At 42.1% G+C, this 25,489-nt stretch overlaps 1 protein-coding gene across 1 annotated transcript in view; it reads left to right on the top strand.

Moving 5' to 3' along the window:
- The window catches only part of C10H10orf67 (chromosome 10 C10orf67 homolog), a 157,283-nt gene that overhangs the window by 60,777 nt on the left and 71,017 nt on the right, over positions 1-25,489 (top strand). The window contains exons 2-6 of the mRNA XM_043480550.1: positions 670-1,113; positions 7,988-8,038; positions 14,949-15,069; positions 18,293-18,436; positions 20,624-20,698. Of these exons, the coding sequence (XP_043336485.1) occupies positions 670-1,113; positions 7,988-8,038; positions 14,949-15,069; positions 18,293-18,436; positions 20,624-20,698 (835 nt within the window). The remainder of the gene's footprint in view (positions 1-669; positions 1,114-7,987; positions 8,039-14,948; positions 15,070-18,292; positions 18,437-20,623; positions 20,699-25,489) is intronic.

The following is a 25,489-nucleotide window of genomic DNA, read 5'->3' as shown; positions in this document are numbered from 1 at the left end:
ACCAAAGAAATAATAAATAAACATGGTGTAGTTTAAAACAACGCATTGGTTCTGACACTTTACGTTAAATATAAACTTTAACCCTTTTAGTTTCGGTAATGAATTTTTGTCCACAAACGCCTACGTTTATGGGCAAGTGGTGCTGCTGCTGCTGCTGCCGCCAAGTCACTTCAGTCGTGTCCGACTCTGTGCGACCCCACAGACTGCAGCCCACCAGGCTCTGCCGTCCCTGGGATTCTCCAGGCAAGAACACTGGAGTGGGTTGCCATTTCCTTCTCCAATGCATTAAAGTGAAAAGGGAAAGTGAAGTCGCTCAGTCGTGTCCGACTCCTAGCGACCCCATGGACTGCAGCCTACCAGGCTCCTCAGTCCATGGGATTCTCCAGGCAAGAGTACTGCAGTAGGTTGCCATTGCCTTCTCCAATGGGCAAGTGGTAGGTGTAGGCAATTCATCAGCTGCCTGTTTCCCTCTTATTATGGGATTGCTCTGAGAACTCAGGGCTCATTATGTAAAGGGCATCCTTATTAGCCAGGTGCAGTATTTTTCATCCTCCTGGAGGTTGGCCTTTAGCATTGGGTTACTAAAACGAGGGTTGTGGAGCCTCGTTGAACGAGGCCTGCAGAGAGTTGTTGACGCAGGAACAGAGCTCGGGAATCCACGCCCCCTAGTGCACGGGCCTTGCAGGAGGCTGAGCTCAGAGCTTTCGCTCAGAAGGCACGGAGGGCTCGGAGCGTGGTGGGCTGCCTCCGGATTACCTTCAGGAGTCCAGCTCTCCTGGGGACACGTCAGCGACGGCCTGGCCCGTACACGTCCAGGACAGGAAGCCCTGAGCCAGGTGGGCAGTGGAAGCGGCAGTCGGGCGACTCCCAGCCCTGCAGACCCCAGGCCTCTCGCCGCGCCAGCGCCCCGGGATTCTGGCGCAAGGCCGGTTGCCCGGGAGTCGCCATGGCAACGGACGCCGGTTTCGGGACTCCGCGGGTGGCGCAGGGCCTAGCGGCCACCTCCGCGGCTCCCATGGAGGTCTATGGCGACTCGGCGCCCGAGACCGAGGAGTGCTGGAGGATTATCAAGAATCTCGAGTGCACTCTTGAACAATTCCGGCTCAGTCCCAGGTGACCCGCGCGACCTGTGGCGCCCGGGCCCGCGCCCCTGCCGGCGCGCCACCGCTCCCGTGTTCTCTAGCTCCAAGCCCCAAGGCAGCTGTTTTGATATCTAAATATACTAGCGTGTAGCAAGCACGGACTCTGGGGCCAGACTGTCTGGGTTCAAATCCTCAAGACACTCTAAGGGCCCAAGACTTGGGCGAGTTAGTCAGCTTCTCTGTGCCGCCTTATCTCTTCAGGAAAACAGCCAAGATGGTGATGCACAGCGCCTCCTTCATAGTTGATAGCGAACATTCAATGAGTCAATCTGGAAGATCAACATACATATAGGGTACATAGTACCGTGGAAGTGTTTGCCAATATAACTATCTTGTTCTTGACCCTTTGGGACAGTTTTTTCATCTTATAATCCTTTGCTCTCCTCTGTCCCAGTTTTATTTGGATAATGTAGATCTGATGCTTGGGGTGGGGGACGGGGAGGGAAGTCTTTTTCTAAAAACCTTTTGAATTCCCGTAAATGGCCCTCACTAGGTTAACTGCTCTAGGTGCCCTAAGACAGGGGGCCTCGTGGTGCCAGGTGGGCTGGCTGAGACACCAGCCCTGCAACTGGCGTCTCTCTAGGGTAGGATGAAGGACCCAGAGCCCTGTGGAGGGGACTGACGCAGTGAGATGGCGCTGCCCGCCCAGCTGCCCCCGCTGAACTGTGTTAAGTGAGCGCCTTTGCGAACAGGGATGGGGGTGCACTCAGAACGCGGCTGATTGGTGGTGTGAAAGCACATATTGGCTGTAGCGGATGGTGGGCACGGTGTTAAACTGCCCTAGTTGCTGACTAAGAGAGATGACTTCCTACCCCGGATTCCTTGGTGGTCCGTGGTGGGGAGCTTCTCCAGCAAAATGCACTGGCTGTGCTCAGCGGCCAAACTGACGTGCCTGGGGCTCAATCAGTGCTTGTTGTCTGAATAAAGGAGCCGCCGATGCCCCTGTGAGTTTCTCTTCATCGGCAGGACCCAGGCCAGTGTTGGTGCTCTGGTATCTGGTGTGTGTGGGAGAAGCTGCAGTCTTGGGGTGAGGAGAGAATCAGGCACTGGGGAGGCACCAGTCAACAAACCACGGACAGAAGCCTGTCCTTTCTGAAGTTTACATCCTAGGTAGAAACCAGCAATAAACAAGCCGACTCCATAATAAAGTCAGTTAAGTGGTGGTGAGTGCTAACGAGGAAACAGAGCAGAAGAAACAACCTGTGGAGTGGGGAAGGGGGTCCTAATTTTATTTTTCTGGTCATACCATGTGGAGTGTGGGGATCTACCAAGGATGTAACCCAGCCTCCTGCATTGGAAGTGCTGAGTCTTAACCTCTGGACCACCAGGTAAATCTTACAGGGTTATAATTTTAGATTCTGTAGTCAAGGAAGACTTCTTGGAAATGACTTTGGAGGGGAAGAACTGCAGACTTGAGGGGGGAACCTTTCTGCTCTATGAGGGAGCAAGTGTTCCAGGCAGAGGACAAGAAGTAAAAGAGAGTGGGCATAGGTGTCACAGGACCAGCAATGAGGCTGGTGTGGCTGGAGAAGAGTGATGTGGGAGAGCAGTGGTGATGAATGAGATCAGAGGTAAGAGGATGGATGGTGCTCATGGTGTGGAACCTAGATCATTGTAAGGACTGCAGCACTGACCTTGAATGAGGTGGTCAGATGTGGTTTTTCCAACACCCCCAAGCAGTTCTCTAATTCTCAGCAGACAGTGATTGGGTGTGTCTTGTAGTTTGCTTATTTATTTATTTTACTTAAAGTATGGTTGCTGTACAATATTATGTATTATAAGTCACAGGTGAACAATAGAGTTATTCCTAATTTTTAAAGGTTATACTCCATTCATAGTTATTATAAAATGTTGGCTATATTCCCCATGATGTACAGTATATTCTTGTAGCTTACGTCAGTTCAGTCCAATCTCTCAGTCATGTCCAACTGTTTGTGACCCCATGGATTGCAGCACACCAGGCTTCCCTGTCCATCACCAACTCCCAAAGCTTGCTCAAATTCATGTCCATCAAGTCAGTGATGTCATCCAACCATCTTATCCTCTGTCATCCCCTTCTCCTCCCTCTTTTAGTCTTTCCCAGCATCAGGGTCTTTTCCAAGAGTCAGTTCTTTGCATCAGGTGGCCAAAGTATTGGAGTTTCAACTTCAGCATCAGTCCTTCCAATGAATATTCAGGACTGATCTCCTTGCAGTCCAAGGGACTCTCAAGAGTCTTCTCCAACACCACAGTTCAAAAGCATCAACTCTTCGATGCTCAGCTTTCTTTATAGTCCAGCTCTCACATCCATACACGACTACTGGAAAAACCATAGATTTGACTAGAGGGATCTTTGTTGGCAAAGTAATGTCTTTGCTTTTTAATATGCTATCTAGGTTGGTCATAACTTTTCTTCCAAGGAGCAAGCATCTTTTAGTTTCATAGCTGCATTCACCATCTGCAGTGATTTTGGAGCCCCAAGAAAGAAAATCTCTCACTGTTTCCATTGTTTCCCTATCTATTTGCCATGAAGTGATGGGATTGGATAGTTTATATTATACTGCTTAATCCCTTACCCCTATCTTGCCCCTCCCTCTTTCCCTCTCCCCACTGGTAACCACTAGTTTGTTCTTGTGTCCTGCAGTTTAACTGGAGATAGTGTCAGATTCCACAGGTTAAGGGCTCAGTCCCACAAGACTGTCCCTGTCCTCCCTCTTCAGAGGCTAATTGCAAGTCCAGGTTGTCACCTGTGCTTTTGACAACCAGGGCTAACTCAGAGGTTCCTCTAGTTCAGTTAATTTGCTAGAGTGGCTCATAGAACTCAAGAAACCCGTTTACTTACTTGGCTACTGGTTTATTACAAAGACTGTTAAAGGACAGGAATGAACAGCCAGAGGAAGAGATAATTAGGGTGAGGTCTAGAAGGGTCTGGGGCACAGGGGACTCTATCCCTGTGAAATTTGGGGTGCACCTCATGAATTCATTCTTGTTTACCAACCTGGAAGTTCTCTAAACCCTATAATTCAGGGATTTTTTTTTATAAACTCTTCATTACACAGGCAAAATTGACTGAATCATTGACTTTTTGTGATTGATTCAACCTCCAGCCCTCTCTGGAAGTAAGGTTGGGAGAGGTGGGATTGGAAGTTCTAACCCTCTCCTTCTGGTTGGTTCCCCTGGCAACCACCTCCATCCTTAGGGGCCTTTCAAAAGCCACTTCATTAACATAAAATCAGGTGTGGTTGAAAGGGGCTTCTCATGAATAGCCAAAGACACCCAGTTCACCTTTTCCCCCTATTTCAGGACAGCAGACCAAATATTACAATAAAAGATTCTCTCATTGTACTTGTCGCTTAGGAAATTCCAAGGGTTTGGACTGCTGAGAGGCAAGAAGTGTGTATGAAGACCAATATATGTATATTGTATATATATACATATAGGGCTTCCTAGGAAGGGCAGTTGGTAAAGAATCCACTGAGTCAGGAAGATTCCCTGGAATAAGAAATGCCAACCCACTCCAGTATTCTTGCCTGGAAAATTCCTTGGACAGAGGAGCCTGGCAGGCTACAGTCCATGGGGTCACAAAGAGTCAGACATGACTGAGCAACTGAGCATGCACATATCTGTATCTATAAAATTATAAAACACACTGTAGAGATGGGAAGACATGAGGGGAATGGAGCAGAGGAATCACATTATCTGGTTTATCTTTCAACCAAGTTATTCTGGCTATTGTTTTGATATTAGACTCTAATGAGGGGAAACAGTGGGAGACTTTATTTTCTTGGGCTCCAAAATCACTGCAGATGGTGACTGCAGCCATGAAATTTAAAGACGCTTACTCCTTGGAAGGAAAGTTATGACCAACCTGGACAGCATATTAAAAATCAGAGACATGACTTTGCCAACAAAGGTCCATCTAGTCAAAGCTATGGTTTTTCCAGTAGTCGTGTATGGATGTGAGAGTTGGATTATAAAGAAAGCTGAGCATCGAAGAATTGATGCTTTTGAACTGTGGTGTTGGAGAAGACTCTTGAGAGTCCCTTGGACTGCAAGGAGATCCAACCAGTCCATCCTAAAGGAGATCAGTCCTGAATATTCATTGGAAGGACTGATGCTGAAGCTGAAACTCCAATACTTTGGCCACCTGATGCGAAGAACTGACTCATTGGAAAAGACCCTGATGCTGAGAAGACTGAAAGAGGGAGGAGAAGGGGATGCAGAGGATGAGATGGTTGGATGGCATCACCGACTCAATGGACATGAGTTTGAGCAAGCTCCTGGATGGGTGTGCTGCAGTCCATGGGGTGGCCGAGTCAGACACAACTGAATGAGGACAGGGGCAGAAATGGAAACCAGTTAGGGGACTACGACAATAAGCCTCGTGAAAAATGACTGTGATGGTAGCATTGGTTGGAAGTTGTGAGACTGGTCAGATTCTAGATTTATGTTGAAAGTAGAACTGATAGGCACAGAGTGCATAAGATTCTGATTTTTTGAACTGACTAACTGGAAGGATGGAAGTCCCATGAGCTGGGATGAAGAAGATTGAGACGAATAACTTTGTGGGGAATATCATAAGCCTACTTTTTTTCTTCTTCTTTTTTTTTGCTAATTTGGCTGCACCAGGGCTTAGTTGTGGCATGCAAGATCTAGTTCCCTGACCAGGGCTTGAACCTGTGCCCCCTGCATTGGGAACTTAGAATCTTAACCATTGGACCACAAGGGAAGTCCCTCAGAAGCTTACTTTTGGACATAATATCTTGGAAGTAACTCTTAGACATCCATCTAGGCTCTTTGGTTGTATGAGTCTTTAGGGCAAGAACAATAATTTACCCTGTATTCGTCTCAATTCTTGGCTAAGACACCTAGAAAGTTTATTAACATGCATATCTCATGTGTCCATAGGAGTTACCTAGGAAAAATGACTAAAACTCTAAGATGGGCCAAACCACCACCTTGAATACCATCTTCAGATAAAGACAAAAGATGTTGAGTAGAGGGAAGCCAGTTATGGGAGGTTACCAAGAAGAGCAATAAACAAGGGTAAGGTTTGTTATACAAATTTGAATGGGTGCCTTCTCCATTAGTAAGATTCTCTTGTGAATTAGAATCATCTTCCTGGTAGGAGAGGAGGATACTTATAGTGGCGATTTCCTTTATATTTCCTTTATAAATGAAAATTTCTTTTAAAAACAGGTAACTTCTACTCTGCTTCCAGGGTTTCTCCTGTGTCTGCAGTTTCTCAAAACAATTGACTCAAAACAATCCTTATGCTATAGCATCATATTTAGGGGTGCTATATTCTGCTAACCTTCAAGCCTAAAGTTCAGAAGAGAGGCCCAGCCAGGTTGGATATACCAGTGTGGGAGTAATTGGCACACAGATGCACCTAGAAATGGGAGACTTGGTGAGATCACCCAGGAAATGACAAGAGACGTGTGTGAACTTTGGGACACCTCAAACTTGTATGTTCTTTCAAGAGGAAAAAAGTGGAAGCGAGAGTGCTTTGTTTTTGTTTTTTGTTTTATTCCTTATTTGAAATTGAGCAGGGATGTCCCTAGTGGTCCTGTGGTTAAGACTGAGCTTCCAGTGCAGTGGGTGCAGGTTCGATCCCTGATCAAGGAACTAAGATCCTACATACCTAATAGTATGGCTGAAAATAAATAAAAAATTTAAACTGAGCAATACAGCATTGTGAAAATTTAGTGCACTTAATGCTACTTTCTTTGACTAATTCATTAATGAGCATTTGTTAAGATAGATTATTCTAGGATTTAATGAGAAGTGTCGCTGCTTTCTGTTAATAAATATTCATGGATCTGTTTTCTGTAATAGGTTAACATGTTAATTTTGTATCTCATTTATTTAAAAAAAGAACCTGTAATTGCTATTTTTCCGAGACTGTATTTTATGCATAATAGCCAAGCTATTATTCAGAAATCAAATTGCTGAGGCTATAAATAAGGACTGTGTAGGAACCACTTAGCTAGTTTGTTGTGATGTGGGTTTCCATTCTAGGCAAAGGGGTTGTCATCTAAAATTAGAGACATTTGGAATTTAAAGGGAAGCTGAAGAATGAACTTTCATGTTTCACTTGGACTCTGAATGAGTCAGAACTTTCTGAATCAGTCATTCAGAAGGTTAGGACCCGTTAGGGATAGTAGAGCATAGACCTGTTCTCACAAGGGATGGAGGATAAGACTCTCACTTCAGGCTTATTTTTTCTTTTTGGCTGTACTGTGTAGCTTGTGGTATCTTAGTTGCCCAACCAGGGATTGAACCAATGCCTTTGGCCATGAGAATTAGAGTCCTAACCCCTGAACTGCCAGGGAATATACAGGCTTGTGATTTTTAGATTAATTACTTACAATCTTTGAGCCTCAGCTTCCATCTCCTCAAAACAAAGAAAGGTAGATAACTGAGAAAAGATTGTGTGTATTTTTTTTCCCCATTAAAAAATATTTTATTGAAGTATAGTTGATTCACAAAGTTGTGTTAATTTCCGCTGTACAGCAAAGTGACTCAGTTATACATATATATATATATTCTATTTCATACTCTTTTACATTATGTTTTATCCCAGGATATATATATATTTTTTTTTTTCATTTATTTTTATTAGTTGGAGGCTAATTACTTCACAATATTGTAGTGGTTTTTGCCATACATTGACATGAATCAGCCATGGATTTACATGTGTTCCCCATCCGGAACCCCCCTCCCACCTCCCTCCCCATCCCATCCCTCTGGGTCATCCCAGAGATTGTGTGTATTAAGACAGATGCCTTGACTAAGCACAGGGGACAAGTTTAAGCATTCAGTTGTTAAAAAACAAAATTCAACTGAGTAGATTTGCAGATCTGATTGGCTTTGTTAGGTGGTTCATGGATTGGACAGCATCCCGTCCAGCAATTGTAAGGGAGCTCCAAGGGGCCTGTACACAATGGGAGGTTTTTATAGGGAAAAGGGTGGGACAAGGGAGATGTTACCATAAAGGGAAAAAAAGCAAGAAGATAAAAAAGCATTGTTTTTAGGCCAGGACTTATCTTTGCAGGGGAAAGGGCAAGGCAGGGGTTTTATCATGCAGATTACCCCTTCTTCCTTTGGGGGCAGAGTGGAGAGGGGCCACAGGACAGATTATCTTCTTGGTGCTGACCAGAAAATTCCAGACTGGTTAATTAAGGCTAACATTTCTGGGGAAGGTTGAAACCGAAATTAAGTCAGGTATTAAGTCTGAATTTGGTATCATGCACTTTAGAATAAGTAATGCCATTTTGAGCCTGTGGTTTTCTGTTTAACACAATAAATAGGCACTAATTTTATTTTTACCACCTGGAGGAGGTATCTATAAAATTCTTCAAACTGGTTTTAAAATATCATACTGTATTACTGTAATATTATGGCACCAGAGGGAATAACTGAAAACATTATTCTAAGTTTCTAAATCATATCCTAAAGATACATGTATTGGGGTGATTTTTTGCACTTCTATTCTTTTTCCAGCTTTGAGATATAACTGACATGTAACGTTGTATATTTATCATAAAACCTGCTCACATTCATAAGTTACCACCCACCCTAGATCTTTAGCTTAAAATGGGAAGGAAGGAAAGAACATACATGGTCAAGCTTATTGAAAAATGAAGCTGAATAACAAATAGGAGCTGCTTGGTGCTAGGGAGGGGGAGGAATTGCATTTCTCAGCTGGAAGGATGAATCATGGAGGTCTGTTAAGTGGGAGGCATTGCAGAAAGAAACAGTTTTAAGTTTAGGTGGTGTTTGTATTTATCGTATTGATGCAGCACTGTGGGTTCAAACAGGAGATAGAAACCTCACCAGTATTTGAACAAGGAACAAATATTTCTTGTTTCTTTAATGTTGTTATTTATTTGTTTTTGGCTGTGCCGGGTCTTCGGTGCTTTCCGCTGCTTTCTCTAGTCGCGGTAAGCGGGGGCTATTATTTGTTGAGATCCATCGGCTGTTCACTGCAGTGGCTTCTCTTGTTGTGGAGCGCGGGGGTCTAGGCAGGCAGGCCCAGTAGTTGCGGCTCCCGGCCTCTAAAGCACAGGCTCAGTAATCATGGCAGATGAGCTTAGTTGCTCTGCCGCTTGTGGAATCTTCTCGGACCAGAGATCAAACCCATGTCCCCTGCACTGGCAGACAGATATCCACTATGCCACAAGGGAAGCCCTATGTCTTGTTTCTTATTAAATATTAACAAGGATTTTTAGCTCAATTTAAAAAAAGCTCTAAGCAGCATTGCAATAACAAATGTAGCTGTGACCCCAAGGGCAGAAGAGTAAATGTGGACAGAACTAAGAATTTAAAAGGTCCCCTATTCCCACCAAACGCTGAGATTAAGACCTCTTGGGAGAGGATGTGGCTGGTGGTAGAGACACTTGCCAAAGGGTGCCAGCCAGAGCTGGTCCATGGGCCTGACTTGTTGAGTGGCCATGGTGAACTTGGTGAAAGATACAGGCAGGCCAATGTTCTTTATATAGCTGAGAAATCCAAATAGTCGTTCCTGAAGGTTCTGAGCCCTCAAGAGTCCTGCCTTTTCAGGGGAGTTGGCTGTAATTTTTTCATTAATCTTTACTATTGAATGTGGAAATGCTCAGAGTCACTCCAGAGAATCTCCTGAGTTCCAGACGTAGTCCTTGACTCCTCTGTGTACCAACAACCTGCTTTCTTGATGATCAGAATTAATCACTTCAACCAGTAGTGTGCCCTCTTTCTCTGCCTTTGGTTTAGTGGTGTAGGGATCACACAGTGGCCAGGCACCATTCAATTCACTCTCATCTAATTCAGTAGAACCATTGTTGTGCTTCCCAGTAGAAGCAATCTCCCTTTGGGAACTAAGACCTCCAAGCCAGCAGGTCATAAAGTTTCTGGGAAAGGAAGCAATGATTTCAGGGGTGGGTTACTAGGTGTAATAGTGAGAGGCGCCTCTTGCATTTTTACCAAGATTCTTGGACCTACGGCTGTGGGAGAGATGGTCCCATGTGCTGAGTGGAGGAGAAGAAGAATCTCTCTCCTATCATTTCTGCATTCTTGGCTGAGCCCCCCTTCCCCCATAATAAAAGACAGATTAACTCGAGAAAAAAACAAAATAAGTTTAATAACATCTATTCCTCCTGAATACAAGGGAGATACCCAGGAAATCGGAGTAACTCCTTGAAATGGTTCAAACCACTACCTTAAATAGAATCTCTACCTAAAGACAAAAACAGATGTTGGGAACCAGTTATGGGAAGTTCCAGAAAAAGCACAGTAAACAGGGGGATGGTTGTACTGCAGATTTAAGCTCATGCCTTCTCCATTGATAAGAGTTTCTAGAGATTTACGCCTAAAATACTGACAGTTCTTACTAAGTGAAATTGGCAGGATCTGAGGTTGCATCTGACTTTTAAAAAATAGTTTACTTTGAAATAATTTCAAATATACAGAAAAGTTGTCAGAACAGAACTAAGAACTCTTCACCTAGATTCTTCAGTTCTCAACATTTTCCCATGTTTGTTTTCTCTCTCTTCTTCCTCCTCACCCCCTGCCTCTGTACACACATAACACACACACTCACACTCACCCAGACATTCATTATCATCAGTCTTTTTAGAACCTTCTGAGAGCATGTTACAGACATGTTTCCCATTAAGTGTGAATTTCCTAAGCATTCAAGGGTGTTTTTCCTAAAATGGATGTTTTTTCCTGCATGACCAGCACACACTCTCAAATCAGCAGATCCACACTGCACAACCCTATCGCAGCCTCCTTTCAAGCTGGGCCAAAAGCACCAGTAATGACTTTTTTTTCCTTTCTGGTCCAGGATCCTATCTAGCAGTGTGCGTTGTCTTTAGCTATCCTGTCGCCTCAGACGCGTCCAGCAGGAAGAGTTCTTCAGCCTCTCCCCACTGTTCATGTCCTTGACACTTTTTTTAAAAAGTACAGACCTTCTGTAGCATGACCAGCACTACCTGGGTCCATCTTCTGTTTCCTTATAACCAGACTCAGGTCATGCGTTCTTGGCAGGAAGGCCACGGAAATGAAGCTGTGTATTCTCAGGGCATCAGTTTAGCCAGTACGTGTCATTCAGTCTATTCCCTCATTGGTGCTTTAACCTTGACTTTGCTGGGTTGGTGTCTCCCAGGTCTGCCATAAATTCACCCTTCTTCCCTTTGTAATAAATTACTATTTTGTGTGTAGGGAATGTGTGCATGTGTGGTAAGTTGCTTCAGTTGTGTCTGACTCTTAGCGACCCTGTGGACTGTAACCTGCCACACTCCTCTGTCCATGGGATTCTCCAGGCAAGGATACTGGAGTGGGCTGTCGTGCCCTCTTCCAGGGTATCTTCCGCACCCAGAGATCGAACCCATGTCTCTTACATCTCCAACATTGGCAGACAGGTTCTTTACCATTAGCACCACCTGTAGGGCCTAAGTATTACAAAATTTACTTTTCCTCCCCTGCCTCCAACTTTATTGAGATATAACTGATGCGGAACACTGTAAGTTTGAGGTGTACAATGTGATGATTTGGCACATTTTTATATTGTAAATCATTATCACAATAAGGTTAGTTGACACATTCATCATCTAACATAGTTACACAGTTTCATACTTCGGTATGAAAATATTTCAAATTGTCTCTCTTAGCAACTTTCAAGTGTACAATATAGTATTATTAACTGCAATTGTCATGCTGTACATTATATCCCAGTACTTATTCATCTTATAACTGAAAGTTTTTACCCTTTGACTAATATCCCCCCATTTCCTTTACCCTCAGCTTGTGGCAACTGTCTCTGTACTCTCTGTTTCTATGAGTTTGACTTTTAGATTCCACATATAAGTGCAATCAGTTATCTTTCTCAGTCTGCCTTATTTCACTTAATGTAATGTCCTCAAGGTTCATCTGTGTTTTCGCAAATAACAGGAATTCATTTTCTTTTTTCATGACTTTTCATTATACACACATATGCACACACAACATTTTCTATTTTTTTGTTTATTTTTTATTTATCTGTCTATTTGGTTGCACCAGGACTTAGGTGAGGTTCATGGGATCTTTGATCTTCATTGAGGCCTGAGGGATCTATAGTTGGGGCATATGAGATCTTTCAGTTGTGGCATGTGGGATCTAGTTCCCTGATCAGGGATTGAACCCTGGCCCCCTGCATTGGGAGCATGGAGTCTTATCCACTGGACCACCAGGGAAGTCCACTACATTTTCCTTATTCATTCATCTGTCAGTGGACCCCTGGCTATTGTGAATAACGTCACAGTGAACATGAGAGTGCAGGTAGCCCCTTGGGATAGTGATTTTGTTTCCTTTGGATATATACTCAGATGTGAGACTGCTGGATTATATAGTAGTCTTGTTCAATTTTTCAACAAAATTTCCTTTTCCTAATCAAACTTCCACTGACTAGCTGTAGCCCTTTAGCTAAGCTTAACCCTAGCTGCCGTTGATAACTCCCACCCTAATCCATCACCTCTGTAGTGGCTGCCCAATGGTGATTCTCTATTTTCACCATTCTTTTCTATGTTTACTAGAGCGTCTCATTCTCATTTGGACTGCTAGATTCCTGTTTTATTTGATAGGCTGTAATCTGATACTTTCATCATTTATTTTGATGCTAAAATTGTACCAGATATGGCCAGTGGGAATCTCTTCAGTCTAGTTTCTGTCTCTATCATTTTTTTTTTTTCACTCTTTCTCCACTTTTTGGAATCACAAGATGTTCCAGGCTCATTTTATGTTTTTATTCTCCCAGCTTTGAAACCAGCCATTTCCCCAAGAGGCCCTGGTTCCTTTTAATGCAGAATGGTATTTAAAAAATCAATGTCTGTGTTTTTGGTGTGTTCATTGCTACTGGGGTGTCATCCCTTCTAGGTTCTCACACTGGACAGAACTAGAAACACATGTCCATAAGTATGTGCACATATTTGTACCTATCACTATTTATCTATGTACATAATTATAAAACCATGCCTTCATACCAGAACTTCCAGTTCCTTCTTTTTTATGTTTGTAAATTTCATTTCTGGGACTGGAGAACTTGACTCCTGTCATCTTCAGTACATTTGCATGTTTGTTCAATTTATTCAGTCTCCCAACCATGTTGCTTTGTTTTGTTTTTGGTCCCACCACTAGGCATGCAGGATCTTAGTTCCCCAACCAAAGACGGAGGCTACTCCCCTTGCATTGGAAGCCTGGGGTTTTAACCACTGGACCGCCAGGGAAGTGCCTGTTTCCATCTTTTTAAAAGCGCATCATCTGTGCACTGGCTTTGCCCTCTGGCTGACCCCCTTGTGGTCACCAGACAACTCTGCCAGTGCCTGGCCTCATTTCCACATGTGGCAGTGTGCAGAGTCACAGAGGGGACCTCTCCCCTGCTGCTCCTGTGAAAAAAGCTTTACCTGCCCCTGACAGGTCTTTTCTCCTGTCACACTCCTCAGAACCAAGTCCCACTCCTGCTCCTAAAATACCTGCCCAGAAGATTGGGATCGCCGCAGTGGCCTGAGACCACAAAAGTGTTACCCTTGATGCTGGGAATTCTCTCACCCTTCCCTGAGTTCTGCAGGAGATAAGTCTGAGGCTCTGCCAGCAGCAAAAAGAGGGAGATTGCCATGGGGTACCCCCCATCATGGTCTGCTCCACCTGGTCAGCAGACAAGGGAGGGTAGATACATGGATACTCTCTCTACGGAGGCTGCATTGAAAAGCCTGGGAATGTTCCTTAGGCTTTCATGGCTCTCTTTTTTTTTAGCTGACATTTTAGAAACCAATGCTTGTGGTAAGTTTGGTCAAATTGACAGAGAAAGGACATCCAGAAACTTGGCCTTCTTGTTGTGGTTTGAAATGTCCATCATTAAAAGTCTGTAGGAGGATTTTACAAAATACTTCTTTCCACTTTGATTTTGGGGGGTGGGGAACTGAGTTTAAAACCAAATACAGTAGAGTGGTGTGATTATCTTAAAGAAGTAGTTCTCAATTTTTTTTTTTTTTTTTGGTGTCAGGATCTCTTTACAGTCTTAAAAATTATTGAGGCCCTCAATGATCTTTATGTTTTATTTATTCATAGTTACCATATTAGAAATTTTAAAGGAGAAACATTTAAAATAATGATAAACCAATTCTGTATTAGTATAAGTAATATATTTTAAAGAAAATTGAACTCTTTTCAAGACAGAATCTTTAATGAGAATAGTGTCATTTATATTTTTGCAAATCTTTTCAATGCCTGGCTTAATGGAAAATAGCTGAGTTCTCCTCTCTGCTTCTGCATTCATCTGTCATCCAGGCACATAACCTGTAGCCTCTGGAACTCCACTGAATACTTGTGAGAGAATGATAGGAGAAAAGATAAATCCAATCTTAATAATATTATGAAAATAATTTTGACCTGTGGATTCCCTGAGTGTTCTGGAACCTCCAGGAGTTCTCAGACCACATTTTCAGAACCTCTACTTAAAAGGAATTTTGCTTGCTATGCCCACGCATGATTTACAATGACCTCAAGCAGCAGCATACATAAAACAGTGGATGAGATTTTAAAAGGAGGCTCATAAATTGATCATGTCTCCAAAAATGGAAGTAAGATCAGTGTAGCAATGTGAAATTGTTCAATCTGATAATCCAACAGAGACCTAGGGAAAACCCAAAATCATGAGCAGATAATTAAGTGGTTTTCTCATTTCACCAATCCTTTGAATTTTTAAAATATGATTTACACAAAATATGTGTAAATATATGTCACTAAATATATCTTTAAGGTAATATCTTTAATATGAAGTACACTTAATCTCCCCCCTCTTTTATTTTTCAGATTTACTATTTCAGATGATTTGAAGGTTGGCTTTTTCAGCACAGACCATGCCACTCAAACAGATTCCAGTGAGATTCTGCCATTAAAAGAGTTGAGCTTAGCTACACAAAATCTAGTGCAGGTAAATCTGGATTTATTTAGAAACTCCTGAGATAATTTGTATTATTTGCCTTTGTGTTTCTTTCCTTGACAAAAGTGAAATGATTAACATTTAAAAAATATTAGCATCTTCTATAATCTGAACTGGATAACAGTTGTGTGTTGTTGTTTTTTAATTATTAGTATAAACAACTACTTCAGGGCATGGCTACCCACTCCAGTGTTCCTGTCTGGAGAATCCCATGGACAGAGGAGCCTAGCAGGCTACCGTCCATCGGCTCTCAGAGTCGGAGACAACTGAATGACTGAGCATACAGCATACACACTACTTCTCTTTGGGGCTTCCCAGGTGGCCCTAGTGGTAAAGAACCTGCCTGCCTACGCAGGAGACATAAGAGATGTGTGATCGATCCCTGGGTCAAGAAGATCCCCTGGAGGAGGAAATGGTAACCCACTCCAGTACTTTTTCCTGGAGAATCCCATGGACAAAGGAGCCTGGCGGGCTACAGTTCATAAGGTTGCCAAGAGTCGGACACAACTGAAGCAACTTAGCACACACACATTACTTCTATTTGCATCCTATTTATTTCATGTATGTTAACTTTTTTTTTTCTTCCTGCACTGCATGGCTTGCAGGATCTCAGTTCCCCAACCAGAGAGAGAGTAAGGCTGGGCTCTGACAGTGGAAGCTAGAGTCCTAAGCACTGGGCCACCAGGGAAGCCCCTATGTTAACTTGTTTAGTGAAATGTTTTCTTACTCTCTCTGTAATTCTTTTGCCATCTGTGAACATTTTATGTTTAGGATACTTTAAAAATTTTATAAAATATTTTTGGTGTATAGAAAAATGTCAAGAATAATATAATGAATAATATAATAATATAATGAATAACATATAATGACATCCCATTGTCAGGGATGAAGAAATTTTCCTCTATCCCTCTAAATTCTTCTGGCTAAGCTAAAAGTTGAATTGACATGATACAGATTAACAGAAAATCCAACAAAAACTTAAATACCACATACATAGGGGAGACCCAGGAAAATTGAGTAAATTGTCTAAATAGCCAAAGGTCTCACCTTCAGGTAAAGACAGAAGAGGATGTTGAGGGTAATGGAGAGGAAGGCAATTCACATGAAAATGGAAGAGCGAATGTCTGTAAACTAATGTTTGCTGGGCCTGCAGAGACCGTGGGACACAGAGAGAAACTTGAGCACACTTTGCTGGGTTCCTATCTGTCTACACCCTATTGTTTGTCAGTTGCCAAGTTGTGTCCAACTGTTCTTGACCGCATGGACTGCAGCACGCCAGGCTTCCCTGTCCTTCACTGTCTCCCAGAGCTTGCCCAAGTTCATGTCCACTGAATCAGTGATGCCATCCAACCATCTCATCCTCTGTCTGCATACCTAGTTCATGTTATAATACAGGTATCTATGATGCTAACTCCCTTCCTGAAGCAGGTCCTCCATCTCATTCTTTTACAAAGTTAAGGGAAAGTTTATGGGTCTTCCTGAGTCTTTGGGTCCTTAAAAATAATCAGCCTAAATAAATACTCTTGCCAAAGAAACAGTTTGTGATGGCAAATTTTGCTCCCCTATACCACCATACACCTTTGTCAAATCTCGATGCTTGTGTCCATGCTAAGTCGATTCACTCATGTCTCACTCTGTGCGATCCCATGTGTGAGCAACTCTGTAGCTTGCCAGACTCCTCTGTTTATGGGATTCTCCAGGCAAGAATACAAGAGCGGGTTGCCATGCCCTCCTCCAAGGGAACTTCCTGACCCAGGGACCAAACCCTCCTTTCTTAACGTCTCCTGCATTGGCAGTCCAGTTCTTTACCACTAGCACTATCTGGGAAGCCCCAAATCTCAATATTCTACCCTATTTCCGTTGGGACTTTAAAAAAACTTTTTTCAATTTTTAAAAATTTTATTGAAATGGTACTTCTGTGGTGGTCCAGTGGTTGGGACTCCAAGCTCCCAATGCAGAGGGTCCAAGTTCGACCCCTGATCAGGGAACTAGATCCCAAGTGCTGCAACTAAAGACCCAGTGTAGCCAAATAAGTTTTTAAAAAAATAAAATAAGTAAATAAAAAATAAAATAAAATTTTATTAAAGTATAGTTGAGTTACAATGTTGTGTTTCTTTCTTCTATATAGCAAAGCCTTGGTGCTTTTTTTGATTGTAAAGAAACAGAACATTTCATAGACATCAGATATTAAGAGTTGTTATTAAAAGTCCTAACCAATAAAACAGTGACACAGGGTGGTATACTACTGTAAATAGTATTTTGCTTCTGTTTTTTCAGTTAGTAACATAACTTGGAAATCAGTTATATACATTGGTGCATAAAGAGCCTCTTCATCGATTTTACAAGTACATCATACCACAAACTGGCATCATTTATTTATCTATCCCCTCCTGATGGACATTTTGGTCATTTCAGATCTCTTATCACGATAAATAATTCTGTACATACTCACATGCCAGTAAATCTGGGGTGTAAATTTTTAAAAGTGAAATGTCTGAGTCAGAGGATGCATGCATTAGTCATTTTGGAGGATGTTGCCAAATTGCCCTGCATAGAAATTATACCAACTACACGCCCACTTTGGAGGGTGTCTCTTTTCCCACACACTTCCCAATGTATTGTCTTTTTCTTTCTTTCCTTTTTTTTTTTTTTTACTGCGTTCTGTGGCATGGTGGTTCTTATTTCCCAGACCAGGGTTAGAACCAGTGGCCCCTGCAGTGGGAGTGTGAAGTCTTAACCACTGGACCACCAGGGAAGTCCCGAGGGATAACTTATTCTCCCTCCTGGCTCAGATGGTAAAGAATCTGCCTGCAATGTAGGAGACCTGGGTTTCTTCAATCCGTGGGTGGGGAAGATTCCCCTGGAGAAGAGAATGGCAACCCATTCCAGTATTCTTGCCTGGAGAATTCCATGGACAGAGGAGCCTGGCGGGTTACAGTCCATAGGGTTGCAAAGAGTCAGATGTGACTGAGTGACTGTTACTACTATGGGAGGAAACTGCTGGGAGCCTCCTCTCCCTTCCTCCATCAGCTTCTGTTAGTTATGCAGATTGACTGGAGTTCCCCAATGTACACGACTCTGAGATGTAATCTTAGATTCAGGACAGGCCCCTGACCAGGTGCCCAAGTTATCTGCCCAGAACCAGGCCAGGTGTTGGAATCTTTACACAGAGTGCCCTTAAGCTCTATAATGACCTATGTTTTTCCACTTTTAGATTACTAAATCCCTTCAGGTGGATTTTGGGTTCCTCAAGCAATTGATTCAACTGAAGTTTGAGGACCGTCTTAAAGAGGAATCTTGCAGACTCTTCAATTCTCTACATGACAGGATCATGACCATTGAAAAACATTACCAACAGGTAGAAGTTCTCTCATTTCCTCTGTTTTAAAAGTAATTAATTTTGTGGATTAATTTTGTGTTTAGTTGTGTAGGCACTACAATTTTTAGCTTGGCAACTTATGAGGGTAATTTAATTTGCATATGTTGACTCTAATGATAGTTACAGGGCTTCCCTAGTAGCTCAGAGGGTTAAGAATCTGCCTGCAATGTGGGAGACCCAAGTTCGATCCCTGGGTTGGGAAGATCCCCTGGGGAAGGAAATGGCAACCCACTCCAGTATTCTTGCCTGGAGAATCCCCATGGACAGAGGAGCCTGGCGGGCTACAGCCCATGGGGTTACATAGAGTCGGACACGACTGGGTGACTAAGCGCAGCACATGATAGTTACACAGAGCTGCGTGGCGCCTGTAACTTTACTATGTGCAGGGACGTTTGTGCGTAGTCTGTGTACAAACTCGTTTAAGCCTCACAACTAACCTGATGAAGTACATACAATTATTATACCCCTTTTACAGATGAGGAAACCAAGCCACAGAAAGGTTAATTCACTTGCTCAGTGTCACTGGTTAAGAAACCACCAGGGTTTAGGTTTTAGGTCAGTTTCATGCTTGAGTTCCAGCCCTTAACTGTAATTTTATATGATCTTATTTGTGCTTTAATGGCTCTATAGAAGCCAAAGACATGAAAACTCTGCTGTTCTGAGGAATTCCCCCAAATCTTTGATCATGTTAGCATATTTATCTGTCATTAAAAATGGGCATTGGTGTTGCTTTTCTGCTATAAAACAAAATACCCATGTGTTGTCCGGCCCCATCATTTTTTAAAAGTGTGTTTTTTTAAAAAATATGGACCATTTTAAAAGTCTCTATTGAATTTATTACAATAATGCTTCTGTTTCTTGAGCGGGGGCAGGCATTGGCTCCAGGGCATATGGGATCTTAGCTCTCTGACCAGGGATCGAACCCGCACCCCTTACATTTAAGGTGAAGTCTTAACCACTGGACCGCCAGGGAAGTCTCCAGAGTAACTTTTAATGCATTTCCTCTTTAAGTCCCCCAACAATCCTCAAGTGGAAATCCTGTTATCCCTACCTTACAGATAAGGAAACTTGCTTAAAATTTAAGCTTGCTTGAAGTCAGGCAGGTTGAGTCCTTGCTTAACGTCAGAAAGATGGTAAGTTGCACAGTGACATTGAAATCCAGTTCTGTCTGATTCTGAAGCCCCCTGATTGTTTACACTCCATGCTGGAAGCAAAATTGATAACAGAATCAAGAGTATTTTTTAAAGATTTTCTATCTTTCTTTTTTATGCATAACAGATAGGATTAAATAATTTGATTAATCAGAAAATGACCCTAGTTTGTGGATTAGTGGCCCTAGATTTCTTTTCATGAGCATGATTCATCGAAAAAGGACCAGGACCAGACGAGGATATGGATTCCAAATATACTTCACTATTTTATTTAATTATTTTCTAATTAAATTTTTATTGGAGTATAGCTGCTTAACAGTGCCATGTTAGTTCCTGCTATGTGGCAAAGTGAGTCACTTACACACACACTCTTACACACACACACACACACGCATCCCCCTTTTCAGATTTCCTTCCCTTCTAGTTCAACCCAGAACTTTAAGTAGAGTTCCCTGTGCTATACAGTAGGTTCTCATTAGTTACCTATTTCATACAGAGTGGTGTATACCTGGGGGCTTCTCAGGTGGCTCAGTAGTAAAGAATCTGCCTGCCAATTCAGGAGATGCAGGAAGGTGTGGGTTGCATGCCTGGGTCAGAAAGATTCCCCTGGAGCAGGAAATGGTAACCCACTCCAGTCTTCTTGCCTGGAGAATCCCATGGACAGAGGAGCCTGGCGGGCTACATACAGTCCACGGGGTCGCAAAAGAGTCAGAAAGGACTTAGCGACTAAACAACTAAGACACTAAAAATCTGTGATATTACGATGAGAGAACGTGTTCACATTAACTGTTTATTTTATCCATGCACACTCTCTATTGCTTTGGTTAAGTGTAAATGAAAATGGAATGGGTTGTTTTAGGTGGAAGTGTAAGGGAGATGATTTTATAGTGAAGTCTCAAGAGAACGTGATGATTTGAATGGTGGATACTTAGCCCCCCCACCCACCCCGTGTAGGTGTGATAATTATATTTGGAAATACACTGTGGTACCCTTTGTATTTATTTTTCATTTGCAGAATGAAGAGAGCTTACGAAAATGCTACAATCAGCAGCTGGCCGATGCCATAGGTACTATCAAAGGAATGTACCAGGTGAGTTTTGAGTGCTGTCAGGGGCAAGAGCAACTTAATATCCTGGGAGTGCCCAGTATGGGGCTCATTGTGGATTGCCAGTCGGCATTTTTTAGCTTTCAAGATCTGACTCCTTGATCTTCACGTCACCAAAAAAGGATCAGGTCCTCGACTGTTCATGCTAACTTTAAATTGGCCACTTGATGGTGACAGAACTTTCCAGAGACTGGAAACTTCCAGTCTGGTATCTAGCACACCTGGGCAAGTGATGCAGTTTGCTTGGTGAGCACGCAGTTTGACAGAAGGAGGTCAGGGAGTCTCAAGAGAAAGTTCGTCAGGTCTGTAGTAAATCCCAGGGAGCAGTCTCGAATCCTCAGTGGAGTAACTTCTCTAATGACGGGGACACTTCTATCTGTCAGAAACTGAGCGTCCCTCTCCTACATGATGGGGAAATTCATCATTTCCCATTATTATATTTTCATCTTAGTGAGGACCGTGAGATTCTTTTAGTCTTTATAACTATCATCTTGTCTTTCATTGCGGTATATTTCCATAAAGAAACATTGTTATTTATTTATTTGGCTGCATCCCGTCTTATTGCAACATGCAGGATCTTTTGTTGTGGCACACAAATTCTCTAGTTAAGGGGAGGAAGTGGGGACTTCCCAGGTGACACACAGTAGATGGGAATCTGCCTGCCAATGCATGGAACACAGGTTCCCAGGATCGGGAAGATCCCACATGCCTTGGAGCGAGTAAGCCCCTGAGCCACTGAAGCCCACGTGCCCTGTAGCTGCTCGCTGCAACTGCTCAGCCTGCGTGCTGATGTCCTGAGGCCTGAGTGCCCTGGAGCCTGTGCTCTGCAACAAGATAAGCCACTGCAGTAAGAAACCTGAGCATTGCAACAGAGTAGTCCCGCTTGCCGCAACTAGAGAAAGCCCAAGAACAGCGCTTAAGACCCAGTGCAACCAAAAGTAAATGATTTTTTACAAAGGCGATTGGAGGAGGAAGGAAATGAAGATGGAAAAGCAAATGTTTGGTAAACAAATGTTTGCTGGGCCTACAGAGACAGTGAGACACAGAGAGGACCCTGATCTCTAGGCCCCGCCAAGTTCCCCCCACCACACCTTGTCTATATTTTTTACAAAATATGGAAACAGGCCCTTTATCTAAATTCCTTAGGCAGCTAAGGGGAAAGTAACAAGAAAAACTTTCTGAGCTTTCTGTTTCTTAAAAATAATTAACCCAGTTAATCCTCATATCAAAGGGACACATTTTGGGGATGGCAAATTTTGGTCTGCTACAATTTTCGCCTACCATTTCTTCATTTATTCATTCATCTCTGCCAACTGCACTGTTGGAGCAGTTAGTAAAATGCTAAATAAAAGGGATGACAGCAAGCATCCTTCTTTTCTTTTTTTACACCCTTATTTTCTATCTAATCTTACAGGGAATGAATACAGTGTATCAACATTACACACAACACTTGCTATACGAATTATCAGGCTATTTCTTTTGTTATATGACTTGAAAAAAATCACAAATGCATTTTAATTTGGTAAAATGTGGGGCTTTGTGAATCTATTGAAGGGCCATATGGTTTTTTTCCTTAATCTCTTGGTGTGGTGAAATTACTTACTTAATTTTTATTTGAATGTTAACCTTTCTTTCTGTGTATAAGCCCAACTTGATCATAATGTCCTTTTGTTTGTCTCTCAAATTTGTTTCTGAACTTAGCGTGTTTATATTTTGCTTAGGATATTTTAAATCTGTGTTCATCAGTGTGGTGAGCTGTACTTTTCTTTTTTTATGCTGTTCTTGTTGGGTTTGGGTATCAGGATTATGGTAGCTTCACAAAATGAGTTGCAGGATAGTATCTGCATCACTGGCAGCTTCTGTGTAAAATTAGAACTATTTCTTCCTTAAATATTTTAAACTGCCAGGAAAGCCACCTGGGCCTAGAGGCATTGATTGATGCATATATTGACATATTTTGAAGTTCCCATTCAATTTCCTTAACTGATTATGAGACAATTTGGGTTCTGTATTCTTTTTGAGTCAGATACAGTGAAGTATTATTTGTCTAGGGCATTTGTCTTTCCTTTAAACTTAAAACTTTGTTGGAATAAAGTCTTAATATGTATCTTACTGCTCTCAAATATTTTAATCCCACTAACCCTACTGCATGTTTTTATTAGCATCACCGTATTGTCTGTTTTCATTGAGTTTTTGTTTTTGGAGGGGGGAGGGCACTGCTCTGGTCTCCATTGTGGTGCTCAGGCTCTTCCCTGACTTGCAGGGGCTCTAGTTGCCCTGTGGCAGATGGAATCTTAGTTCGCCGACCAAGCATTGAACCCTGGTCTGCTGCGCTGGAAGGCGGATTCTTGACCATTGGACTGCCAGGGAAGTTCCTTGATTAAGTTTTAAAATATTACTTACTATGTTTTTTATGAAATGAGGTCCTGTGTTTGGCTTGTTTGGTTACTTTTTAATGGTTCTTGCTCTTTACCTTAACTCATCCTGTTAATTCTATACATATATTTCAATGTGTGTGATCGATATTCCACGTCTTCCATCTCTGAGGGTCTGATAAGTACTGGCTGTCGCTCATGATGTGTCCTTTACTTTCCGGTTTCATGGTGTTTGACTGCAAACTCATATTTCTATGGAAACTCTTTGAGGCCTGGAATAGAGGTGAGTCTCTACAGAGAAGATTTGTTTGCTTCTGTGAGACTTCTGTGTCTGTAACCACCTTAACTTAATTTTCAACTTGAGGCATTTTAGACCACCCAGATATACGAATGTGGGCCATCTCAACTTATAAAACTCAGAAGAGATTTTCTTCCCTCCTCCATACTTTGAGCCAAGTTTCCAGACAGGAGGCAATTTCACTTTCTCTCGGGTGGGAGGAGGTAGAGGGTTCAAGGTGATTACTTCTAATTCGTTCTCACACTGAAGAGGTCGGCCTTTGGTGTCTCAGCCTTCATGAGGTGGTCTCCTATTGTTGAGAATCACCATTTTGAGGGGACCTTTGTGATGCCTTTTCTCTGTACCCTCTTAAGACATGTAAACCAAAGTTTAAATTTTTACCTGGTTTAGCAATGCCCTGGAGTCCAGGCCACCTTCAGTGTTCCACATACTTCTCTGGATGCCTGCATTCACCTAATTTTGGCCTAACTCTTCCTTACTTTGTCAGCTCATAGAAGCATTTTACCTATTGTATCCAGATTTTTTGTTGTTTACAAAGTAAAAGTCAGAATAACATGATTTTTTAAATATAATTTATTTAAGTGGGTTTTTTTTCTTTTTAATTTATTTATTTATTTTTGGCTGTGCTGGGTCTTCCTTATACACTTGGGCTTTCTCTAGTTGCAGGGGACTACTTCCTACTTTCAGTATGCGGGCTTCTCATTGTGGTGGCTTCTCCTGTTCCAGAGCATGGGCTCTAGGGTGCTCAGTTTCAGTAGTTGTGGTGTGCAGGCTTAGTAGTTTTGGCACACGGGCTTAGTTGCCCCTCTAGATGTGGAATCTTCCCAGATGAGGGATGGAACCCAGGTCCCCTACGTTGGCAGGTGGATTCCTATTCACAGCACCACCAATGAAGTCCTGATTTTTTTTGAAACATGCTTTTATTTTTTTCCAGATTATTTACTTGCTTATATTTATTAAAGTATAGCTGCTTTACAATGTTGTGTTAGGGTCTGGTATACAGAAAAGTGATTCAGTTATATGTACATGTATATATCCGTGCATACTCAGTCACTAAGTCATGTAGGACTCTTTGTGACCCCATAGACTATAGCCCACCAGGGTCCTCTGTCCATGGGATTTCCCAGGCAAGAATCCTGGAGTGGGTTGCCATTTCCTTCTCCAGAAACATGGTGTTTTATAAGTCTTTTATAAGTCTTTGTGTCTTTAACAATTTCTGGGTCACTAATAAAATTTTAGTGTGTATCAAATTCTCAAAAAAATATATGGCAGAATAAGTGACTATTACTCTTTTCTATATACTTTTTGTATGTCTAGGAGTAGAAAGCCCTGAAAGGATTAGATGCTTTATATGCATCAGTGTTTCATAAACATATACTGGTTAAATATGCTTAGTCAACAGTGTATTAATTGTGGTTTGTTGGTTTATCTAATTAAAGAATTATTTTAAAGATATGAAAGTGATTCTTTGAATCTTTGCTTTGGCTTGTTGGCATCACTTTGATCCATGACCTCAGACAGCTTTCCAAATCCTGGCCACCCAGTTTGTTAAGGCTTAGTCATAAGAAAGAACAGATGAGTTGAAAAAACAGCCTGGGTATACACTTATGGTTGAGGGAACTTTTGTTAATGTAAATGACTCTCTGCTGCCCTCTGGAGACCAGTTCAGCATACAGGTCCAAGTGCTTTTTCAACTATGGAACAAGGTTTTAAATCTATTTAACTATTAAAACAAGTTCTTGTGTGCTATTATAGTATCTTATTTTCAGGTAAAAGAAAATGTTTTGTTAAAACTTGCACTTTATTTAGCTTCTTTTGGTCCTGGAAATGTATCAGCTGTGATTCAGATAAGAAAACACATTACTCTAGGTCCCTCAGACACTGAGGGATTTAGAAGCAAATAAAACCCTTTGGAGAGACTGGAGGAATAAAAGCTTGGGGGACTGCCACTAGCTTTCAAATCAATAAGCAATTTTTCCAACATCATTTATTGAATATCTCTGCCTTTTCTATTGATTTATGATGTTTTCCTCATGTAAAATGATAAACTGAGGCATATTAAAATTTTAAGAGTTTGAGCAAAAATAAATAAGTTATGGGCTG

This window comes from Cervus canadensis, chromosome 10 (assembly GCF_019320065.1).
Source record: "Cervus canadensis isolate Bull #8, Minnesota chromosome 10, ASM1932006v1, whole genome shotgun sequence".
NCBI lineage: Eukaryota > Metazoa > Chordata > Mammalia > Artiodactyla > Cervidae > Cervus > Cervus canadensis.
Note: the sequence above shows the minus strand (reverse complement) of the source record. Positions and strands in the feature narration are given on the sequence as shown.